General features: G+C 44.5%; 1 protein-coding gene and 1 non-coding gene across 5 annotated transcripts; one reads left to right on the top strand and one right to left on the bottom strand.

The window, feature by feature from the left end:
• Positions 1-16,274: 16,274 nt before the first annotated feature.
• On the bottom strand, positions 16,275-16,348 carry TRNAN-GUU (transfer RNA asparagine (anticodon GUU)). Its single transcript has one exon. It is a non-coding gene; the product is annotated as a tRNA-Asn (tRNA).
• A 234-nt stretch (positions 16,349-16,582) lies between these two features.
• LOC136484151 (nodulin homeobox-like) lies at positions 16,583-24,118 on the top strand. 4 transcript variants are annotated; one of them, XM_066481351.1, is made up of 17 exons: positions 16,583-16,719; positions 17,701-17,826; positions 17,905-18,060; positions 18,383-18,466; positions 18,570-18,695; positions 19,876-20,091; positions 20,554-20,685; positions 20,782-20,877; positions 20,988-21,155; positions 21,277-21,565; positions 21,647-21,769; positions 21,855-21,924; positions 22,109-22,169; positions 22,486-22,596; positions 22,686-23,150; positions 23,235-23,269; positions 23,387-24,118. In XM_066481351.1, the coding sequence occupies exons 2-17, from the start codon at positions 17,701-17,703 to the stop codon at positions 23,916-23,918; spliced, it is 2,790 nt and encodes a 929-aa protein (XP_066337448.1). In that variant the 5' UTR covers positions 16,583-16,719; the 3' UTR covers positions 23,919-24,118. The 4 variants fall into 4 exon arrangements, with proteins under 4 accessions (XP_066337448.1, XP_066337447.1, XP_066337451.1 ...); XM_066481350.1 differs by having other exon boundaries at positions 20,979-21,155; XM_066481354.1 differs by lacking the exon at positions 23,235-23,269 and having other exon boundaries at positions 20,979-21,155; positions 23,387-23,555.
• Positions 24,119-24,498: the final 380 nt, after the last annotated feature.

Below are 24,498 nucleotides of genomic sequence, written 5' to 3'. Positions count from 1 at the left end.
TGGCTCGCACGTTGCACCAAGTCCTTCATCATTATTGAGGGGGGGTTCTACAAGCAAAGCCACACCAAGATCCTACATCATTGCATCCCCATCGAACAAGGGAGGCTACTACTGAAGGACATCCATGGTGGGGTCTGTGGACATCATGCCGCACCCATAACCTTGGTCGGAAACGCATTCCAACAGGGCTTCTACTGGCCACCCACGGTGGCTGACGCCGAACCAATTGTGCACACCTGTGAAACATGTCAGTACTACGCTCGTCTAACCCACCTATCGACCCAAGCGCTCCAGATGATCCCTATCACATGGCTATTCGCGGTCTGGGGGCTTGATCTAGTCGAACCCCTCAAAAGAGCACTTGGGGGCTACACGCACTTGCTTGTCTCCACGGACAAGTTCACAAAATGGATAGAGGCTCGGCCGATCTTCGTGGTCAAATCTGAGCAAGCCGTGCAATTTTTTCTCGACATCGTCCACCGCTTTGGAGTCCCAAACTCCATCATCATAGACAACGACACACAGTTCACCAGGAAAAAAATACTCTGATTTTGTAATGACTACCACATCCGCGTCGATTGGGCCGCCGTGGCGCACCCCTGCACGAATGGGCAGGTTGAGTGCATGAACGACATGGTCTTGCAAGACCTTAAGCCTAGGATCTTCAACCAGCTGAACAAATTTGGCGGACGATGGGTTGTGGAGCTTCCCACGGTACTCTGGAGCTTGAGGATGACCCCTAGTCGAGCGATCGACTACACACCTTTCTTCATGGTCCACGGTTTTGAGGTGGTCCTCCCAACCCACCTCAACTATAGAGCACCAAGGGTTAGGGTGTACGACGAGCAGGGAGCCGAGGCGTCCCTCGAGGACACCATGGATTAGCTCAATGAAGCATGCGATGTTGCCCTTCTCCATTCAGCCAAGTACCAGCAAGCATTGCACTGGTACCACAGCCGTTGGGTGCAGGGTTGGGCCTTCAACGTTGAAGACTTGGTGCTCCGCTTCGTCTAGAGCAACAAGAACCGCCACAAGCACTCTCCGCCGTGGGAGGGACCATACGTCATCGCGGAGGTGCTCCGACCAGGAACCTACAAGCTCAGAACCATCGACGACAAAGCTTCATCAATGCCTAGAACATCGAACAACTACGTCGCTTTTACCCCTAGCCTATGCATATACTTGCGGAAATTAAGAATGATGTTTCTGAAATGCCAAAATATTTTTTCTTATCGGTTTTGCTATTTGTCTCCTCGATCTTTAGTGACACCCGAACCTAGCAACGGCAAGGGGTCAGGCCTCACTCGGGGGCTGATAAGAGTATATCTACCCAAAAATATTCACTACGCCTGATCCTCTCTTAAGTTAAGACTAGTAGCTATGGCTGCGGAAACAAATGCTGAGTAAAACTGGTCGGGCCACAAGAAACCTACGCCCCAGTGGCTACAACGTTTTTGCTCATCAGTGTGATCAAAGTTTTTTTGCCCGTACCCTGAGCTTTACAGTGTGATCAAATGGTCAAAACGCATGAACCTTTTTATACATAAAAAAGGGAGAAGAACCAAAAGTCTGTTTGACCATAACAAAAGTTAAAAACTTGTCTACTTATTACAAGGTCGCCGCTTGGCCTATCTAACTAACGAAACCCCCATGGGATGACCTCATCATCGATCTTGATAGATAGGTCCTGCGCCAAGGGGGGCACTGACTCCTCGATCTCCTCTAGCTTGGCTTTGGAGTAACCGGGCTCGAAGCCCTGACTCATCGTTGCCAGATCAATGTTCTCGTAGTGAGAACAAGCGATCGCAAACGACCAATGAATGCCAAAGTGAAGCATGTCCCTCATGATCTCACGCGCCCAATCCATAATCTGGATGGCATGGACCACGAGTGAGCTCATCTCCTGCTCCGGGGCTAGCTCGAGGTTGTCGTAGACCAGATAGACGGCGACGCATAGGGTATCATGCTCATCGCTCTCCTTTAGGAGAGAGTAGGGATGGAAACAGTACGGATATTTTCCGACCGTATTCGAAACCGAATCCGTTTAGAGGGTTTGAGATCTGTCCATATCCAAGTCCGGATATCCAACATCCGATACCGTATCCGTATCCAAATACTCAAATCACATATTTATGATGTCGATATCCAATTGTATCCTATCCGACATAGTTGACACTATCTGTATTCGAATCTAAATCTAGACAGAAATATGAAAACAAAGGTAATATCAGTGATATCTGTCCGTATCCAATCCATTTTCATCCCTAGAAGGGAGGCCTTCACCTCGCCAAGCTCCTTCTCTAGGCCATAGCTCTTCGTCACCTCCGCCCCAAGCTTGTCATCAAGACCTATCCAAGTCACATACCAATCATGTCAAAAGGCCTACCACGGATTCCATGGAGAAAGACAACATGGGAAACCAGAGGCTTACCATCCACGTTCACCCAAAGCTTGTGCACCTCATCGCGCTGTCGGGTCACCTCAGCCTCCAGGCATCGGACCTCTTGCTGGTGCTGACCAACCTCCATGGCAAGCCTAGCGGACATGCCCTCAGCCACAACCTTCAGATCCCTCTCCCCCTCAAGCTCACCCTCGAGGAAGTCGATCCGTTGCTGGGCGTCGGCACGCTCCTGGTGAGCCAAGTGACACTCCGTGCGGAGCCCCTCTATGGCTTAGAGCAAATCATCACACTCTTTCCGTAGCCGCTTGGCCTCTATGGTGTCCATGCGCACCCTCTTGATCAGGGCCATGAGCTTCTCCTCGGCCTCACGGGCATCATCGCGAGCATCCTTCTCCCTGACTCGGAGGTCGTCCAGCTCCTGGGTAGCGGGGCAAGCTCAGCCACCTCCTAATGGGGGGTAGCGAGCTGTGCAGCCAGCCCCTCACTCTGCCACGTCTCTCCAGCGAGGCGGTCCCAAATGTCCTTCTCGCGACGAAGGAATTAGGACTTCTCCTGGTTGCAAACCATAAGGGACTACAAAGAGGACAAAACTTAGAGGCGCGGAATGGGAAAATGAGAGTTAGAAACACGATCATATCATACCTGGCCAACTGGGGCAATGACATTGTGCAACGAGCTCAGCGCCGTGGTTAGGGTGTTAACCGTGGTCCCAACCTCCATGTGGATGCTCCCCCATTCCCTCTCCTCTGCGGTGTTGTCAAGGCCAAAAAGCATTGCCCCTGGGTCCCGCTAGTCTACCCACTAGATCAGGAATCCTCCCCACGCGTGTAGGTCGCCACCCACCTAGACCAGAGATCGGGATGGCTCTACGCTAATCCCAAGCAGCGCCGACCCCTCTTGTGGCAGCAACTCCTCTGGAGCGGCCCCTCTGATGGTAGAGGGGGTGGGTGATGTGGACGTGGAGGCCTACCCATCACCACATCTGCTAAGGATGCATCAGGTGCGCCCTCTTCTATCCACCCCACCACAGACGTGGCCACCTACACAGACGATAGCTCCAGTTGCGCTGTCTTCGCCTATGATGTCGTGACCGCACCCAGCCGCACCACGTCCGCCATGGATGGCTCGGGTGCATCCTCCTCCATCTGCCCTATCACAGAGGCGGCCACCTACACAGATGATGGCTCCAGCTGTGCTATTTCTACCTGTGAAGTCACGGCCACCTGCGTGGATGATCGCTCTGACTATGTTGTTTCCTCGGTCCAGCTTCGCTCGCCGCTTTGCCTTCTCCTCATCCTTCTTCTTATTCCTCTTCTTGTCTGTGGCATGGTTCACCACCCTCATGGCCACGTGCTCTGGCAGCGCACGACGGAGGCCCAAAAGCCCAACCCCGCCGGTAGCTCGACAAAGCCCATGTCTAGCCACATCATGGGATGTCCTAGGATCAGGAACATGGCATCGAACTCCTCCATCACTTCCTTGATACATTGCACAACCTCATTGTCACAGAGCGGCCCTTGGGCGAGCACCATCCCACCAAGCTATGCGCCAGGCGTCATCCCGTACAGTGGGAGGGCGCGCGCCATCAGCGGTGCCACCCTACTCGCGTGATACGCTCTGATGACACCAGCCCCACAGAGACCATGGTTTTTTAGGAGCGCGATGGCATCTAGGAGATCGTGGAGCCTTTTCTTTTCCTTCTCGGGGGGTCCCCACCCCCACACTAGCAATGCCTCTTCGATTAGGCGTCCGATGAAGTTCGGCAAGGGAGCGACAACGTCATTTTTCATGTAGAACCAAAGCACGTGCCATCCTTTATTGGACCTCAACAGCGGACATGTCATGTACTCGGTGGACTAGTGGCCCCAGAGGTGGATACCTGCGCATCCTATCAGCACTGATAGGTCCCCACTCCTCTCCCTTTTCTTGTGCAGGGAGACGGAGAAGAAGTACCTCCACAACTCAAAGTAGGGTTCAATCCCTAGATACCCTTTGCACAGCATGATGAAGGCCGCGATGTGCTGGATCCCATTGGGATTTAGGTGCTGCAACTCAATCTGGTAGTGGTGTAGCAGTCCCTGGAGGAATAGGTGGGGAGGAATCATGAGTCCGCGCTCGTGGAAGGGCGTGAAGGACACGACATAGCAGTCACCTCCTCATGACCGAGCACGAGCCACTCCACCGCCTCGGTTCTCCCACAGAGAAGACCGTGCTTGATGAGGCCCTCCATGCGCTCGTGGGTGACGTCGGAGCAATACCATGACTCCATGGGAAGCAAGGGTGGAGGAACAAGAACTTCGTTGACGGTGAAAGAGCAAGAGCAAGAGATCCGAGCGCTTGTGGTGAAGAAGCGAAGAGGACGAGGCTGCGGTTCGGCGTATGAAAGATGAAGGGAAAACCCCCTAGTTATAGGGGAAGGTGGAGCAAGAGGCGAACCGTCCGCCTCGATCGACACGCCTACCACGCCTCGTCACTTTGCCTCTCCGAGAGTTGTGCGCATGCCACGCCCAGCTACCCCCTCGAAGGGCGCATTGGACGATGGTTTGCCCCATCGATGGCTGAAAACTACCATAGGTAAGGAGGGATACAGAGCTAAAAATGTTTCCATGGCCCATTAAGGCCCAGGAGTTCATAGGTTGGCCCATCGATGGGTTCACAACTGCTTCGGGGCACCTTTAGAGTGAGGGGTGGTTAAGGATGGGCCCGCTAGCGGCTAGCACCTAGGCGCACGAGCGCCATGGGCATCTCGACCCACGTTTGAGTCTTGGCCGGTGCACGGTCCATGGTTTTTCCTCAAGAAGAAAAGCAACGAGCCCTTGGGACCGGTCAAATGGACCTGAGAACTATATGGACTAGCCATCAGGAATCTGAAGTCGGTCACCAGCTGACCCATGCTGGACCCCCATGAACGGGAAGCCAGGGCCCCACTCGGACTTGCCCGTTAACAGCTCATCGAGCACCATGATTCGTCCATAGAGGAAAACATGGCATGACTCAGCCCCTCTGTTTTATCAAAAAAACGATTGAGGGAGGATGACCACAAGACGAGTTGACCCCTCGACCGGACCCTTGCTACGCGTGGGGGCTCAGGGGAAGTTGGACTTACAAGGAGACCGAATACGTGGTTGCATAACAATGGTGGATCGATTAGATCCTAGGGAGGGATTAGAATCAAGAGAGGTCTTTTCTGACCCCCCGAATCCTGCAGCTGCATGCTCCTAAAGAGTCCGAACATGATGGAAAGGAATCGCGACCCTACCAAGATATCTTGTGACCCACAAAGGGAGATCAAGACCCTCAAAATCCTTCCATCTGAAAAAGCCTTCAAAGAAGTATCCTACTCCTCTACAGGCTCAGGGGCTACTGTCGGGTATCAATATTAGGGATACCCAGAAGAAGGAAGCTGATGGCCATGAATGCTAACTCGCCCAGACAATCAAGAGCGTATTTTGGTCTCGCCTAACCATGAAGGTACGGGCTCTGTCTCGCCCGACCCTAAGGGTGCGGGCTCCATGTCGGCCAACCCCAAGGGCGTGGGCTCTATCACACCTAACCCTGAGGGCGTGGGCTCCGTCACGCCTAATGGAGGTCACTGTAAGTGACTGGATGCTAGTCTAGGTAGGACCGGTGTGTCCGGTCAGTGGAAGTGTGAAGACACTAGAATCGGTCTTCGACCGGACGCTAGGTCACTTAGTGACCGGACGCTGACGGGGTGCGTCCGGTCCTACTGACGCGGCAGCACACAGAGGAGACGCCTTGTGACTAGACGCTGGGTGAGTCTGGTCAAGCATGCCCAAATGTGTCCGGTCGTGATTTCTTGCTTCTAGATGCTTACTAGAAACGACCGGACGCTGAGGTCCAGCGTCCGGTCACTTCGCAGCAGCGCGTTCGGTCATCATTTAACCGTTGGGATTGGGCGCTCAGTATTTGAAGAGAGGGGACACGTGGCGTGCCTTGCACGACAAGACGCTGGGGTCCTACGTCCGGTCAATATGACCGAAGCATCCGATTACCCCATGTTCAGTGCAGTGAGTAGCCCAATGGCTCTATTTTGTGGGGGCTTCTTTTTAAGCCCCATGGCCAGCTCAAGCTCATTCCCTTGGCCATTTGCATTGACATAGCAACCTTGTGAGCTGAGCCAAAGCCCTCCCGCTCATCTCCATCATTGATCCATCATCTTTGTGAGATTGGGAGACAATCCAAGTGCATTGCTTGAGTGATTGCATCTAGTGGCACTGGTATTCATGTTTCACTATGGGATTCACTTGTTACTCTTGGTGGTTGCCACCACCTAGATGGCTTGGAGCAGTGAGGATCATTGAGCAGAGGTTGGTGATTGTCTCTGGCTCCGATCGTTGTGATTGTGAGGGGTCTTGTGCCTTCCTCGGTGGAGCGCTGAAAGGTAACTCTAGTGGATTGCTCGTTTCATCGAGTTACCTCACTTGTGGGTAGGTTTTTGCGGTGTCCAATTGTGTGGACGAGGTTCGTGCAACACCTCATAGCCATCGAACCACCAAGTGTTGGTCGATAGAATGGGGACTAGCGTGCCGGCAAGCACGTGAACCTCGGGAGAAAAATTGGTTGTCTCTTGCCCTTTGGTATTCTCCTAGTGATTGATTTAGTATTCATCTTGTGATTGGTTCACTCCTCTACATGACGGTATAATCACCCTACTCACTCATTTATATTCTTGCAAACTAGTTGTAACAAGCTCTTTAGTGTAACTAGATTTGAGAGCTTGCTTTGTAGTTTAAGTTCATCTAGTGGAGCTCTTTAGTGTAGCAAGTGTAAGAGCTCTAAGTGAGTAGTGAAATAGCAAATTGTGTGTTTAGTGATCATAGCAACTAGAATTATTGGATAGGTGGCTTGCAACCCTTGTAGTGCTAGAGCAAGTTTGCATTTCGCTATTTGTTATACTAAACAAATTGCTCTAGTTGATTTGTAGATTGTTAAATAGGCTATTCACCCCCCTCTAGCCATATTAGGACCTTTCAAGTGGTATCAGAGACAGGTTACTATTTAATTGAAGGCTTAACAACCTCGGTGTTAAATTATGGCTCAAGTTGTGTTCAACCATGTGGGGGGCAAACCACCATTCTTTGATGGCACATGCTATAATTATTGGAAGAGAAAGATAAAGATGTAACTTGGTTCAATCAATGATCAAGTATGGGATGTGACCGAGAATGACTATGCTATCATTGATCTTGACAATCCCACCAACCTAGACAAGACCAACAAGCAATGTAATACAATGGCTCTTGACACCATATACAATGCCATTGATTCCAAGGTGAGCAAATCAAGGATTGTGAAAGAGCTAATGAGGTGTGGAGGAGATTGGAGGAAACATATGAGGGCACACCAGCAGTGAAGAGTGCCAAGCTGTACATCCTAAAGGATAAGTTGACAAGCTTCAAGATGAAGGATGATGAGAGCATTTCGGAGATGTTCCATCGATTGCAAGTGATTGTCAATGATTTGAAGGCATTGAGAGAGAAGATCAAGGATGATGATGTCTCTCATCGGTTCTTGATGTGCCTACCTCCAAGATTTGAGATGTTGAGATTGCTTATCATAAGAGGAGGATTGAAGGAGATTACCCCAAACTAAGTACTAGGTGATGCCATGACACAAGAGACATACCGAGTGGAAAGGGAAGGGGTTGACAAGGATGACAAGAAGGAAGATAGAGATAAGAAGAAGAGTGTAGCATTCAAGGCTAGATCATCATCCAAGAACAAGGGCAATTCCAAGAAAGAATCAAGTGATGATGAGGATCTTAGTGACATTGATGATGAAGCCATGGCTCTATTTGTGCGCAAGATGGGCAAATTCATGAAAAAGAAGGGATATGGTGCAAGAAAGAGAAGAGATCACACCAAAAGCAAAGAATATGTGAGAAGATGCTATAATTGCAAGAGCCCCAATCACGTTATAGCGGATTGTCCCTACAATAGTGATAATGATGAGGATGAGAAGAAGAAGCACAAGAAGGACAAGAAAGAAAAGAAGGAGAAGAAGGAGAAGAAGATAACCTTCTAAAAGAAGAAGAAGGGTGGAGGCTATGTGGTCACTTGGGATAGTGATGGCTCTTTGGATAGTGATGACTCTAGTGATGATGGCAAGAAATCTATCAAGAAAGCACTAGCAAGCATAACCATCAACAACAAGCCCTCCATCTTCGACACTCCATCGACATGCCTCATAGCAAAGCCTACCAAGGTAAAATATGATGTGAGTGATGATGATGAATGGAAAGTGGTGCTTGTAGGAATGATGATGATGATGAGGAGGAGGAGTACACCAAGGAGGAGCTCTTGTACATGTGTGAGGAAGTGCACACTTGCGTTGAGATGAAGAGAAAGGAGTGCAAAGAATTATGCAAGAAAGTAAAATTTCTTGAGCAATCCTTTGATGAGCTAAATGCCACTCATGAGAGGCTAATAGAAGCCCATGAGAAGCTTGGCAAAGCTCACTCTAAGCTTGAAAAAGCTCACTCCTCTGTCATCGAGCAAGTCAAAATAGAGGAAGCCAAGAAGGAGCAAGTGATTATGTCTTGTGATATGGGACTAACATGTGATATTATTGATAAATCTTTTTATAAACCCATTGTAGTTGCTCCCACTAATACTTCTTGTAGCACTACCACTTCTACTTCACCTTTGAGTGATGGTCTCACTTGTGATGCCTCACTAATAGTGGAAAATGAGACCCTCAAGAAGGAGGTGAATGAGCTCACTCGTGCCTTAGGCAATACCTATAGTGGAGATGTCCGCTTGCTAAAGTGCTTGGGTAGCCAAATGTTTTCTCTCAACAAAGAGGGATTAGGCTATACCCCCAAGAAAGGCAAGGTGGCCTTTGTTGCTCCCAAAGTTAGCTTTGTGAAGGGCAATGGTCGGTTTTGCAATAGATGCAAGTAAGTTGGCCATGTAGAGCAATATTGCAAGATTAACAAGAATAAGCTACCTAATGTATCCTCAATTAAATTTGATTCTTGTTATATGCTTGTTAAGGATACCAATGATGTGAAGGCTAAGTTTATTGGTACAACAATTGTGGTCCCAAAGAAGAAGGTCATTTGGGTAGCAAAGATCTTGGTAACTAACCTTTAAGGACCCAAGCAAGTTTGGGTACCTAAAAAAAATTGATCTTCTTTTATAGGTCAATTATAAAGCCGGAGGAAGGCATTGGGTGCTTGATAGTGGGTGCACACAACACATGACTGATGATTCAAGAATGTTCAATTCAATCAATGAAAATAAGAGCAATGGGATTGATAGTATCACATTTGGTGACAATGGCAAAGGTAAGGTCAAAGGGCTAGGTAAGATTGCAATATCTAATGACTTGAGCATCTCTAATGTGTTACTAGTAGAGAGCTTGAACTTTAATCTATTATCGGTAGCTCAATTATATGATCTTGGTTTTAAGTGCATATTTGGTGTGGATGATGTAGAGATCATAAGTGTAGATGGCTCTAACTTGATATTCAAAGGATTTAGATATGAGAATCTATACTTGGTTGATTTCAATGCTAGAGAAGCTCAATTGACAACATGTTTGATCACTAAGTCTAGCATGGGTTGGTTATGGCATAGAAGGCTTAGTCATGTTGAAATGAAACAATTGAACAAGTTGATTAAACATGACTTAGTTAGAGGCTTGAAAGATGTCATATTTGAGAAGGATAAGCTATGTAGTGCATGTCAAGATGGAAAACAAGTTGGTAACACACATCCTAAGAAGAGCATGATGAGCACATCTAAGGCATTTGAGTTGATGCACATGAACTTGTTTGGACCAACCACACACACTAGCATTGGTGGAAACAAATATGGATTTGTGATTGTAGATGATTTCACTAGATACACGTGGGTGTTCTTTCTGGTTGACAAGAGTGATGTATTTGCGATATTCAAATGATTTGTTAAGGGCATTCATAATGACTTTGAAACAACTATCAAGAAAGTTAGAAGTGACAATGGTAGTGAATTCAAGAACACTAGAATTAATGAGTTGTGTGATGAATTTGAAATTAGACATCAATTCTCGGCCAAGTAGACCCCATAATCAAATTGCCTAGTTGAAAGAAAGAATATAACTTTGATTGATATAGCAAGATCAATGTTGAGTGAGTACAATGTGAGTCATTCATTTTGGGCTGAAGCAATCAACATGGCTTGCTATTATAGCAACCGACTCTATTATCACCCCATGATGGAGAAGACACCTTATGAGCTATTGAATGGAAGAAAGCCCAACATAGCATACTTTCCAGTTTTTGATTGTAAATGCTATATATTGAAGAAATGCACTAGATTGAGCAAGTTTGAAAAGAAATGTGATGAAGGCTTCTTGCTTGGTTACTCCACTACTAGCAAGGCATATAGAGTTTAGAATTTGGCTAGTGGTACTCTTGACGAGGTTCATAATGTGGAATTTGATGAAACAAATGGTTCCCAAGAGGAAGATGAGAATCTAGATGATGTAAGAGGCACTTAATTGATCAATGCAATGAAGAACATGGACATTGGTGATATAAGGCCTAGAGAGGTGATTGATGTTGAAGATGATAAGAATCAAGTGCTCTCTAACTCAAATGTACAAGCTAGTGGTTCTCATGATCAAGTTCAAGCAAGAAGTAGTGATGACAAAGTGCAAGATCAACAAGTGGATCGAGTTGGCTCGTTATAGCTAACGAGCTAAAATCTTAGCTTAGCTTGGCTCATTATCATAACGAGCTGAGCCGAGCCGAGCCAGCCACGAGCCGAGCGAGCTAACAAGCTTCGAGTTTTTCATCCAGCCTTAGGTAGGACCGGTGCGTCCGGTTAGTGGAAGTGTGAAGACGCTGGAATTGGTCTTCGACTGGACGCTGGGTCACTTAGTGACCAGACGCTGACGGGGTGCGTCCAGTCCTGCTAACGTGGCAGCGCATAGAGGAGATGCTGTGTGACTAGACGCTGGGTGAGTCTGGTCGAGCATGACCGGACGCGTCCAGTCGTAATTTCTCGCTTCTAGATGCTTACTGGAAACGACCAGACGCTGAGGTCCAGCGTTCGGTCACTTCGCAGCAGCACGTCCGGTCATCATTTAACCATTGGGATCGGGCGCTCAGTATGTGAAGAGAGGGGACACGTGGCATGCCTCGCACGACTGGACGCTAGGGTCTTGCGTCCGGTCGATATGACCGAAGCGTCCGGTTGCCCCATGTTCAGTGTAGTGAGTAGCCCAACGGCTCTATTTTATGGGGGCTTCTATTTAAGTCCCATGGCCAGCTCAAGCTCATTCTCTTGGCCATTTGCATTGACATAGCAACCTTGTGAGCTTAGCCAAAGCCCTCGCACTCATCTCCATCATTGATTCATCATCTTTGTGAGATTGGGAGAGAATCCAAGTGCATTGCTTGAGTGATTGCATCTAGTGGCACTTGGTATTCATGTTTCACTATGGGATTCACTTGTTACTCTTGGTGGTTGTCGCCACTTAGACGGCTTGGAGCAGCGAGGATCGTTGAGCGGAGGTTGGTGATTGTCTTCGGCTCTGATCGTGGTGATTGTGAGGGGTCTTGTGCCTTCCTCGGCGGAGCGCCGAAAGGTAACTCTAGTGGATTGCTCGTGTCATTGAGTTACCTCACTTGTGGGTAGGTTCTTGCGGTGTCTAATTGTGTGGACGAGGTTCGTGCAACACCTCTTAGCCGCCGAACCACCAAGTGTTGGTCGACACAACGGGGACTAGCGTGTCGGCAAGCACGTGAACCTCGGGAGAAAAATTGATTGTCTCTTGCCCTTTGGTATTCTTCCGGTGATTGATTTAGTATTCATCTTGTGATTGGTTCACTCCTCTACATGACGGTATAATCACCCTACTCACTCATTTATATTCTTGCAAACTAGTTGTAGCAAGCTCTTTAGTGTAACTAGATTTGAGAGCTTGCTTTGTAGTTTAAGTTCATCTAGTGAAGCTCTTTAGTATAGCAAGTGTAAGAGCTCTAAGTGAGTAGTGAAATAACAAATTGTGTGTTTAGTGATTATAGCAACTAGAATTGCAACCCTTGTAGTGCTAGAGCAAGTTTGCATTTCGCTATTTGTTATACTAATCAAATTGCTCTAGTTGATTTGTAGATTTTTAAATAGGCTATTCACCCCATCTAGCCGACCTTTCATGTGCTCCGTCTCGCCCGATCCCAAGGGTGCGTGCTTCATCTCGCCTGACCCCTCGGGCACAGACTTCGCCTCACCAGACCCCTCGAAGGGGGATTCTGCCTCGCCTAACGGGGGTCCGTATCGCCCCCAACCACTATGGGTCTAAGCAATGTTTTTCTAAACGCTAAACGGTAAACAGTCGGTCACCTACCGTTTAGCCATTATTCGGGCAAAACGTCCCATTAAACGGGCTAAACGGCCAATTAAATGGGGTAAATGGGTGATTAAACAGAAATGACGCACCACTGTGTAGCGTTTACATGGTGTTTAAACGGGCTAAACGACCATTTAGGCGAATAGTGGGTCTAAGAGTACGAACCTAGGGTCAAACTTCTGACATTAGAATGGGAGTAGGCGTGTCTTGACGTGACCTGCGGCCACGACGGACCATACCTGAGGACTCACGTCACCAACAGTGTCGGGCGTGCCGGCGCTATGCTACCTAATCCCCATATGACTTCCGATGTGGGTATCTGCTAACCATGCCGCCCGCCGGGATGGAATGGGGCTCCACGGCTGGCTGACGATGCCTGCATATAGCGCCAGTGATGAAAAGGGTCGTGATGCAGAGCCATCCCCGTCACCATCTATAGGACCGATGGGACCCGCGTAAAGGAGACGAAGGACGCCGTGACCCCGGAGGCCTTCTTCCTCCTTGCTTTTCTCTCTCTCTCTTTCTCTTTCTCTCGTGTAAACTACGCCTTCTCCTTCATCTATAAAAAGGGAGGCAGGACGCCCCACGAAAGGCACGGCAAAGCGGCTCAACGGCTCAATGAGTTCGACTAGACTCAACTCCATTCGATCCTTCATCAGAGACTTGTGACCTTCTCCCTCTCTTGCCCGTTTGTAACCCCTACTACAAACAAGTGTCGGTAACACGAGTAGCCTCAAACTGGACGTAGGGACATTTCGCCCGAACCAGTATAAACCTTTGTGTCCTCCGAACACACCATCCGGGTCTGACGCGCAAACATAAATTTATTAGTCGGTGGTTCGAAACACCGATACATCTACTCCCCCTCTAGTATGTATCTTTAATCTTGCACCAATATATGCATTAGTGCACAAGTGAAATAGACAATTTCAAAAGGCTTCTTAATATTTTTCTTCAAAGCATGCTTTATTACATGTCTTCCAAATTGCCCAACGTAACATAGGGCAGCAATCCCAAATGTATGATTTTTTCTTTCCGTTTGGCAACCACTTCTTTACACATGCCGAGGATTGAGTTAGATTCCTAGGAATGTTATTAGAAAACAGATAGCTACAACAGCCTAAACCACTTGGGCAACATGACATTTAAAGAACATACGTATGAATTATGGTCTCATCCTGTCAGTGATCACAAAAGTAACAAAGATAAACCACCAACCCATTTTTAGTTAATCACATTATCATTGATCAGGACCCCATTATTTTCCAGGAAAAAGTCTACTTAACCCCCCATCTATCAACCATGGTCTACTTCACCCCAAAACTATAAAACCGTCTATTTTACCCTCAGAACTTTTTAAAACCGTCTATTTTACCCCCCCGGGTGGTTTTCGACGGTTGTTTTGCTACAGTAACGGTGGTTTGCTACGCTGCCTGTGGTTTCACCTTTTTCTTTTTTTTTATTTATTTTCGCTGAATCTTTGAAAAATCATAGTAAATCATAGAAAAATCATAAAATGGAAAATCCAATTTTGTTGGACTCCACATGAGTAGATCTACATAGTTAACATATAATGTTGTATGATTTAGTACAAAGGTTGTGCTGTACCTTTAAATTAATTGGAAAATCTAATTTTGTCTGTAATTAATTGAAATTTATCTATAACTAAGTTATACATGGTCCAATGAGTACAAAATTTTTACTATAGTTCAAGCATACAATAATTAGCCTACCATAAAAATTTCACCATAATTGGACCACAGAAGCTGCAGCTATGAATTGTTCCAATTAATTACAGACAAAATTGGATTTTCCAATTAATCTAAAACTACAGCAAAAATTTTGTACTAAACCATATCATATTATATGTTCATTGTGTAGATCTACTCATGTGGAGTCCAACAAAATTATATTTTCCATTTTATAATTTTTCTGTGATTTACTATGATTTTTTAAAGATTCACCAGAAATAAATAAAAAAGAAGAAGACAAAACCATCATCACTATAGCAAAACCACTGTTACTGTAGCAAACCACCGTCGAAAACCGTCCGGGGGGTAAAATAGACGGTTTTAAAAAGTTCAGGGGGTAAAATAGACGATTTTATAGTTTGGGGTGAAGTAGACCATGGTTGATAGGTGGGGGGTTAAGTAGACTTTTTCCTTATTTTCCATGAGCCAAAAAGATTGGAAAATAATTATGTTTATACTTGAATGATTCTGCTTTAGGGCGCGTTTAGTTCGCGAAATAAAAATTTTGGATGTCACATCGGATGTTTCGGGGAATGTTGGAAGGGGTTTTCGGATACTAATAAAAAAACTAATTATATAGCTCGCCTGGAAACTGCGAGACGAATTTATTAAGCCTAATTAATCCATCATTAGCGCATGTTAGTTACTGTAGCACTTATGGCTAATCATGGACTAATTAGTCTTAAAACATTCGTCTCGCGATTTCTAACCAAACTGTGCAATTAGTTTTTTTTCGTCTATATTTAATATTTTATACATGTGCCGTAAGATTCGATGTGATAGTTTGGGGTAAAAATTTTTGGGAACTAAACCAGGTCTTAAGAGGGAAGCGACTTGTCTGACAATTAAATAATGTAGTATAGGCTCTGTATGTCTCGATCAGCATTGATAGCAAGAAGTTCATTTTGTTAAAATTGATCTTGAATTCGGACATCAACTCATACAAATAAAATAATAATAACTTAAGATTCTTCGCATTTTCCAAATTAGGCACACCCAACTACTTGATAGGCAAATGACTTATTTGCCAATTAAATAATTCAGCATACGCTTTACATATCTCCTTATCTCTATTGATAGCAAGAACTTCACTTTTGTGAAAATTGATCCTGAAATCAAATATCATCTCATACCTTTGTCAGAAAACAAATAAAATAACAACTTAGGATTCCTTGCATTTTCCAAATCATGCTTTAGACATAAAACCATGTCATCTGCGTATTGCATCATGGCAACTCCTTTTGGAATGACGATATGGTAATTAGAAAAAAAATAGTGGACTTTCTCTTTCGAAAAGAAATATGCAATGAAAAATGCATGCATGAGTTGAGGGTTCTATTTCTGTATTGCAACAAGGAGAAAAAAATATTCTGGTAAAGAAGTGTCAGTGCTAAAATAAAAAAGCACGTGGAAAAATACCAAAAACATTACACGCTATAGGGGGGTGATTTGGGGAGTTCTATTTTTCTATTCTAAAAGTAGCAACAACTATTCTGATAAAGTTATCTCAATGCTAAGCTCTTCTATTGTAACGAAGAGCATCTAATAAATATATTTTAATTGTTATCCGATGAGTTAAAATTATTTTGATACAAACATTTTAGTGCATGATTTAGGGATTTCTTTTGGTTAAGATATTTCAATGTCAAAACAGTGAAAAATAGGATAAGAAGGAGCAAAGTAAAAAATTTTAATGCATGATTTAGGTATTTCAAAAAATATTCTGATTAAAATAGGGGGGAAAATGAAAAATAAAAACATTTCGCTAGAAGGAGGGCTTGAACCTCCGACCTTGTGGTTAACAGCCACACGCTCTAACCAACTGAGCTATTCCAGCAACTGATGTCCTTCATTCTCCTCGGCTTGTCAAATCCAACGTCGCCAGCAGATGCGAAAATGAACTCGGTCCACTTCTCTAACCCAGCAGCCAGCAGCCAGCCCTAGAAAAAATAAACGAGAGCTCAGTCCCACCTCGTGCTCCCCTCCCCTCCCCGTCCCGTCCCCACCCCACGCCGGCCGTGCCGCTCCCGCCCGCCCGCCGCCGGAGCCAAGGTCGCCGCGCCGACCGCCAAATCCTTCTCCCCCTCCCTCTCGTCCCCATCCACCGCCGCCGCCGCCTGCTGGGCTGGTGCGGAGCGGACGGACGGACGGACGGACGGAGATCCGCGCGCCTCGGTCCCCGCTGCGCCGTCGCTACGCCGGCTGAAGGTCAGTTCCCTCTCCTCCCCCACCGCGGCCCGGGTCTCCCGCGTACCCGCTAGCTGCAGCTTGCTTCCCGGGGTTAGTTTTTTTTTGAGATGGATTTGATGCGCTGCTACATTTCGTAGCTTGATGCTCACAGGTTCCCTGTATGATTTGGGCTAAAAAGAGCACCTTTATTTCTCATTTGTTTTTGCCTTTTCTTTTGTATATATTGGAATCACCTTTACGAATTCACTGCCGCCCCCCATTTCCTACAAGGACAGATGCGGAGAACCGTATGAAAGGAGTTAAATTGTACAGTATAAATTACCGTATATATCACTGGGAGTTTTTAGGTCTTTTATTTAATGATGATTTAATCCACTACGAAGTACGAACTGGCCAGTGTGCCACTGGGTCTGCCATGGGCCCCACTCTTCAAATCCTCTGGGCTGGTATGCATACCCTTTGGATGGAAGTGATTTGAGTGTGGACAACCAGTTCATGCAAATTTCCTGCATTTCTCATTTAGCTGAGCAGCACTGCTCATGCAGAGCTTATTCATGCAAGTTTCCTTGGAAATGCTTGTTGCCTAATACAATATAACTCTGAATTCAAGCTTGTAATTCTTTTCTAGGTAGTTAAAACTCCCCATTTTTTTGTATATATAGGGTATGGAGGCTGAGTGATAAAAAAGTTAATTTCACTGTGCTATTAAAGATAGGTCCTTAAAGATATTATTATTGAACTGGGCTTCGTCAACATACACTAGGAAATGACTCAGTTCTAATAGATAATTTTCAAATATCGTATATACATATTGCCTGATGTGCCAACTGCCAAACGATTCATCTGCAAGCCAGGATGTTATTTTCCCACTTCTTGACTACTGTACAAAATAGAAATATTTGTTCTAACTTCTAAAAGATCAGAATAAGTAGGATTTTCACCATAGGATTCCCATGGTCTTGCTGGATCACAAGAGTTTCCCTGTTGTTTTCGGTTCAGATGATAGACATGGTGTCTGCCATTGAAGAGCTTAGTGGGTTAACCTCTAAAGAACTTGGGGAGATGCTGAAGGAGTCAGACAACTTTGTTTTGCAGTCCAAGACCGAAGACGGAGGTCCAAAGCAGGTACTTGTATGTACAAAATGTTTGCATATGTTGCAAACTTGCAATGCCCGATTCCCTGACACCTGTTCTTTGTTGTAGGTGGACATGGAAAAACTTGTGTCCTCGCTTCCTCTTCATCTCCTTGCTGTATGTTTGGAGCTTGGGCAAGGCCCGGACTTGACTTATGTGCTTCGTGGCATGCGCTTTTTGCATAGTTTGTCTGATCTAGCATCCCGCCATACTAGACTGGAGCAGGTTACTCCTTTTACTATTTCGTATACAAGTTTAACATATGGAACCATTCTTATGTTTCTTATGGGTTATGATATGGTTTGAGGATTTTAATATTCCATGTTAAAAGCTAGCCTGTGAATCACATCACATGCATATGATGCTTGGATAATTCAAGTTATTTACTCTGAGGCCCTATGGAATGTAATGAAGCTCCTTTGTTGTCATTAGACTGATAGACTTTGTCCAACCGAGCTCAATCTGTTTAATATTTGGATTTTATCTTCTGGTTGATTTAATTTAGCTAAATGATGGGCACCTAGCTCACAGCAATATTTCCTTGCAGGTTCTTCTTGATGATGTCAAATTATCCGAACAAGTCATGGACCTGATATTCTTCCTACTTTCTATTCTTGCTGAACAGAAGAAGGTTTCAATGGGTTAAACCAAAATGCTTTTATTCATTCATGTGTGCTCCACTTTGAATTATCATCTGATACTAATTCTGGTAACAGCTGTTGTTTTTAAATTAGGAGAATAATGTCGGCGCTTCTCCGCTTGTGCATGCGTCACTTGTAGCAGCTAGTCTTCATCTGTTGACAAGTTACTTCTCTTCCCAGTGGCATGAACTTGTCCATATTCTGCTTGCACATCCAAAGGTAACATGTGGGATTATCATAGGATCACTCTTCAATTTCTTGTGATATGTTAATTTTATATCTGAAACATAACTTATGAATTTTGCCATCTACCTTATTTCTTAAGCAAAAGACCCCATGTTGTCTTTGCTTTTATTTTGGTTCCTTATCTGCTAATTTTTGTTCACTACATCTTTGCTAACAGCTTCTCCACACTAATCTCATTGTAACAAAGGTTGATTCTTGGATTTATCCTCTCCATGAAATATAGTCATGTACCATGATTTTGAGTGTTAACCTTGCTCTTGATGTTTTATTCCAGAGTTATTTTAGCTATCGTTGTGTGGCATTTTGTTCTTGAATTACATAGCAATCAATGTTATCAAGTCGTCTGACTAATCACGATTAGTTGTCGGGCTGATCGGTGCCATGGCGATCAGTTATGCACTACGATTAGTCATGATTACTCGTGATTAGTCACGATTTGTCGGGCTGATCGCTGCAATGGCGACTAGGACCGGTTAGACATTTTGATAACATTGATAGCAATCACTGCAAGCTGCCATGTCAATTATTAATCCAAACTTGCTGTAAAATCTTGCAGTCGACATGAGGCTAGTTTTCTGCATTGGAGCTATGCTGCTTGAATTTTGTACACATACGTACATGCCTTCTTAATTTTCACGTTAACATTGCTGTTAAAACTCAGTTTTTTTATCTAGGTTATATCAGTACAATAGATCCCTTGGTGTTCTTACTGTCATATAAGCATGATTTTTGAGGTGTCGCCTAGGTGTCTAGGCATGCCCCCAATGCCACAGGGCACCACAGTAACACCTTGTTGCCTAGATGTACAGGCGTGCCCCCAATGCCTCAAAGGCTATGCTTATAAGAGACGTAGTTTATGCTAATGTTTTGCTGACTATTGCCCAGTTTATGTTCTGTGTGTTATATGATGCTATGATTCAAGTTTTTTCATGTGTATATTTTTTGTTATCCTGTGATTTGGGTTTCTTATACGTGTATGTTTGGAAAAATTCTATCTGAGCACTTGTTTCTGTTTTGGATACCCCGTTGTGCACATACTGATTCATAATGCTATTCTTTCAATATATATGCTATTCAGCAATATGTATCTGCTTAGGAACACTTATAATTCAATCATTGGTGCGCATACTAACATTTAATGATTCATGATCAGGTTGATATCTTTATGGATGTGGCCTTTGATAGTTTGCATGAAGTTGTGAGGCTGTTAAATATCAGATTATCATCAATGGGCTCCGGTTCCTTTCATGTTGGTTCTTTGGAATCTCGTCGTGCTCACTTCATCTGCCAACAGGGTGAAGCATCACTGCAATTTCTCTTGTTGTTGTGCCAGCAAAAGCTGTTTCGAGATCGGATTTTAAAAAATAAGGTCTCACCTATCTTTAAAGGCATATAATTTTTTATGCTATTGAGGGGGAAAAAGAATACTTGGAGTGATTGCCTTTTCTTCTCCATTTTGACTTTGTAAGAGATTAGTAGTTGTGCTATACCATTTGATTTCAAAAATAGAAGTTATCATGTTGACTATGATTTCCCTCTGGTTCACATGGTTCATCTTACTTCTAGTCTTTCTTGTGCTTGGAACTTTATTAAATTATCAAAAATAGAAGTTATCATGTTGACTATGATTTCCCCCACTGTAGTTCACATGGTTCATCTTCTACTCTTTTCTGTGCTTGGAACCTTATTAAATTGAATACTGTGTGAAACCTTATGTACTAGTTTTGGGTGAAGTTATATTTTTGGCCAAATCTCTAATGGGCTACTACACAGTTATTAAATATAATGCTCTTGGAAGCTTGCATGTTAAGGAACTTCTCGCTTAATGCAGGAACTCTCTAGAAATGGAGGCATACTGTCACTTTCTCACACTATACTGAAGTTAGATGTCCCTGAATGTTTGAAACAGTCAACCGATCTTGTTGCTTCTATTTCCAGGCTCAAGGCAAAGATACTTTCTATTGTAAGTTAACTGCACATGATTTACCAGAATTGGAGCGTAGTAGTGCAAACCTATATTAAGTGACTGATTAAATTGTTGATATATTCAATTTCCCAGCTGTTGCAACTTTGTGAGGCTGAAAGTGTCTCTTACCTCGATGAAGTTGCTACTAACCCAAACAGCAGGCGGCTAGGGCAAACCTTGGCTCTAAAGGTCAGTTCTACTGGGGCTGACCACTGCCCAGGAATATATTCCTCTGTATCTGCTGCTACTTAAAAAAATATTCGCTTTCTCCAAATTTTGATTTTGCTCAGTTACTGCAGGTTCTTAATTTGCTGAAGATTGCATTTGGAAGAAAACAAAACATAACTTCTGATTCTCATGATAAGGGTAAGATTTACCCCATGGGATCTGTGCTTATCAGTGCATTGCGTCTTGTTGATGTCTTCTCCGATGATTCAAACTTCAGATCTTCCTTTATGACTAACACTGTAAGATTTTTTGCTTAACTACTTGCGTTAACAATTATATCTTGCATTTCCTTAGCAACTGGATGTGTTTTTAAGCCAGGATAATGTATTCTTCAATTTCTTTTTGTTCATAAATTTGCAGGTCCCGTTTTTAACCCAGATTTTAGCAACTCCTCATGAGGAATTTGTTTCAAGTTGGTGCTCTGTCAACGTACCAGCAATTGAGGAAGATGCAAGCCTAGATTATGATCCTTTTGGTGCATCTGAGGTGGCACTGTTAGCTTCTGATAATGTGTTGACTGAAGCTAAAGCTAACTATTCATGCCCTTTTCGCCCTAGCCTGCCTTCAATGGCATATGCACAGACAAGAACATCATGTGTAGTGAAAATAATAGCAAATTTGCATATTTTTGTTCCAAACATTTGTGAAGGTTAGACTATTCCTACATGTTATGAGTTTTAATTATTCGCAACACATTCTTTAAAATAAGTTCTGTTTGTTCTGTCAACAGAGCAAGAAAGGGATCTTTTCCTTCTGAACTTTCAAAAATACTTGGTGTCTGGGAGTCCTAAACTATCAGCAGACGAGCCAGCTTCTAGTGATTTCAAGGCCACTAAAGTCTGTAGAAACTTAGGTAAAGTTAGTTTTGCTGTTTCTAGTTATCTGTTGGTTAATATATCCATTATGTGGCATGTCTAACTCTTCTGTGGGTTTTGTAGGATCTTTGTCTGATTATGCTAAAACATTGGTTCCGAATTTGTTAAATGTGGAAGACGTGGTGTTATTAAGGTGCTTAAAACCATTTTACTGTATTTTATATTGTATCCTGGTTTTCCCAAATGACGATTAAGTACTTTTTTGGTTACATGCCTGAACTTATTGGTTTTGATTATACTTTATTGTGTACTCCTTGATAATTTACTGCTCTGAATGCCTTGATAATATTTCTAAGCTTTTGGTTACCTTTTGGCAGTGATTTTTCTGATAAGCTACAATCTTGGTGTAAATCACAAGTTGAGCAAGTTGCAGTAAAGGTTTGTTTTCTGTACTCATTGTTATCATAATGACCTATCAATGGTACTGAAGTGTTAATTTTGTTGGTACAGAAATCTCATCTTTATCATAATAACACAACTGCAGAGCGTGCACACTAAATAGAGGAATTTGCACATAATCTGCTCAGTACAAATTTTATTAGCCATAAAAAACATTAAGCTCTCTTTACTTGTGTGGCTGTTGATGCTTGAATACTTGCATTGGGTGTTCAGTTTGCATTTGCAACAGTTTGCTTCAAATCCTTTTTTCAGTCTCTGTTCAATTGTTGGATGGCCTCATTATGGAATGTTTCAGGTGGGACAAAATGATACTCCACCAGAAAGCACGGAGGACATTCACCCAGTGCAGCAGCCCTTGCTAACACGGACAAGCACTCCGGACTCCAAAATGAATAACCTTCCAAAGGTAAATACTTAGATGAGTGGGTCAATGAAACATCACTGGTGATCGGGTCCACAGTGAATTGGATTCTAATCGGAAGCTGATGACAACAGGATGTGCAGAACATGGAAGTGTCTACACCAATACCCCCAATAAATCCAGAGGGAAATGATAAGGATGGGACTCCAAAGAACACTGTCTCTAGAAATGGTGGTTTCCTGCAGAATGCAGTTGGTCAAAACCTAGTCCATCTTGGCGTTGCAAGAACAGTCAGTGGTGGCTCTTCGGTTGTCACTTCCGGTGTTAGCACTGGACTCCAGCGCAGCAAAATGGATCTTGATCCAGCATCCAGCAGTGTGGATAATTTCAAAACACCAGAACTCACAAAAGAAAATGGTCTCCAGGAGGATGAGAAAGGAGAGAGTAGTATGTATGATGAGAGGCAACCTAAGAGAAGGAAGCGGACCCTTATGAATAATGAGCAAATAGATGAATTAGAGAAGGCTCTAGTAGATGAGCCTGAGATGCACAAGAACGCTGTTCTATTGCAGAGTTGGTCAGAGAAGTTAAGTCTGCAGGTATTTTTCACTTGGGCATTCTCTTCTTACGTCAAATTACTGAATGCATTCTCATTTATGAAAAACACGGCCGTGCTTTTGTAGGGCCCAGAGATCACAGCATCACAACTTAAAAACTGGTAAAACTGTGAATCTTCTTTAGCTGTCCTTTAAAGTTTCTTTCTTCAAATTTATAATACCATTTTTGTGCTTTTCATCTACAGCTATTTGTAACAGTTTTCTCATGCAAATTCCAGGTTGAACAATCGGAAAGCTAAGCTTGCTCGCATTGCAAAAGAAAGAGGACCATTTGAGGGGGAGAATGCTGATAAGCCATCTACACCAGCCACTATCCATCTTGGCGAGTCTTCCGAAAGTGCTGGGGAGGACAACTATCTACCCCCTGCGAGGGTGATGAACGCTCTATCCAAAGGCAGACTGGTGAGCCCGGACAGCAATGAGCAAACATCGCAGGCAGAGTTATCCCCGAACACGATGCTGATCCGCCCATTCACGAGATCCTTCTCACTGGAGCCTGGCCGCCTCGTCTCGCTAGTTGACAGCGATGGGAAGGAGGTTGGCAGGGGCAAGGTCTTCCAAACGCCAGGGAAGAGCCCGGCGGAGAGCCGCGTCTGCATGGTCGACGTCACTGAGCTCAGGACCGAGAAGTGGAGGGAGCTCCCACACCCTTCTCAGGCATCTGGGAGGACGTTCCAGGAGGCAGAGGCGAGGAATGGTGGCATCATGAGGGTCTCTTGGGACGTCGTCAGGCTGTCGCCTGCAGTGTAGCAAGGCAGAAACTCTTGGTCGGGTTGTCGGCACAAGATGAGTAGAGGGCGCCTTTGGTTTAGGACGAGACCGGATCATGGGATTCTTGGGGGCAGTTGTTAGGGCATGCCAAAGTAACATTATGTTAAAACCTGTGGTTAACTGTGATGTATCCATCAACTAATTGTCTCGAGCAATGCAGGTGGTTACTAATTTTACTACCGGTGTTACTGCCACCTGCAGCGAGACGTGTGAATCTGGTGCAGACCTCTTTTTTTTTTTTTTTGAACGGACACTGCTGACTGATGGAGGAGAACCTTTTGTTTCTTCAGTCAAGGCGAAAAACAGTGTGGAGGGCGATGCAGCATTTTTCGTGTCCAGAACGCAAAGAACAGCGTTGGCACTTGGCAGGGAAATTCTGTAGAGGAAGTGCGTTGAACACCAGTTAACAAAATACAGGTAAACTGTTGTTGCAAGAGCAGCTTTGCTTATCGGTTGAAACATTTTATCGAACGAAGCAGAATTGATACACTAATCGGCAACCCGAGGTAGAAGGCGCCACGCGTTTTCAATTAAAACCATTCTCGGGCGCCTTAACGCG

Source organism: Miscanthus floridulus, chromosome 9 (genome assembly GCF_019320115.1).
Source record: "Miscanthus floridulus cultivar M001 chromosome 9, ASM1932011v1, whole genome shotgun sequence".
Lineage (NCBI taxonomy): Eukaryota > Viridiplantae > Streptophyta > Magnoliopsida > Poales > Poaceae > Miscanthus > Miscanthus floridulus.
The sequence above is the reverse complement of the archived record's forward strand: the minus strand, read 5'-3'. Positions and strand labels throughout refer to the sequence as shown.

What these genes read in the sequence shown, in the direction of transcription:
- LOC136484151 (XM_066481350.1), top strand. Translation starts at nt 17,701, where the DNA reads ATGATAGACATGGTGTCTGCCATTGAAGAGCTTAGTGGGTTAACCTCT. An exon ending in TTCTTGCTGAACAGAAGAAG is followed by an intron (nt 18,467 to 18,569) that starts GTTTCAATGGGT and finishes TTTTTAAATTAG; the next exon opens with GAGAATAATGTCGGCGCTTC. An exon ending in TGTTCCAAACATTTGTGAAG is followed by an intron (nt 21,566 to 21,646) that starts GTTAGACTATTC and finishes TTCTGTCAACAG; the next exon opens with AGCAAGAAAGGGATCTTTTC.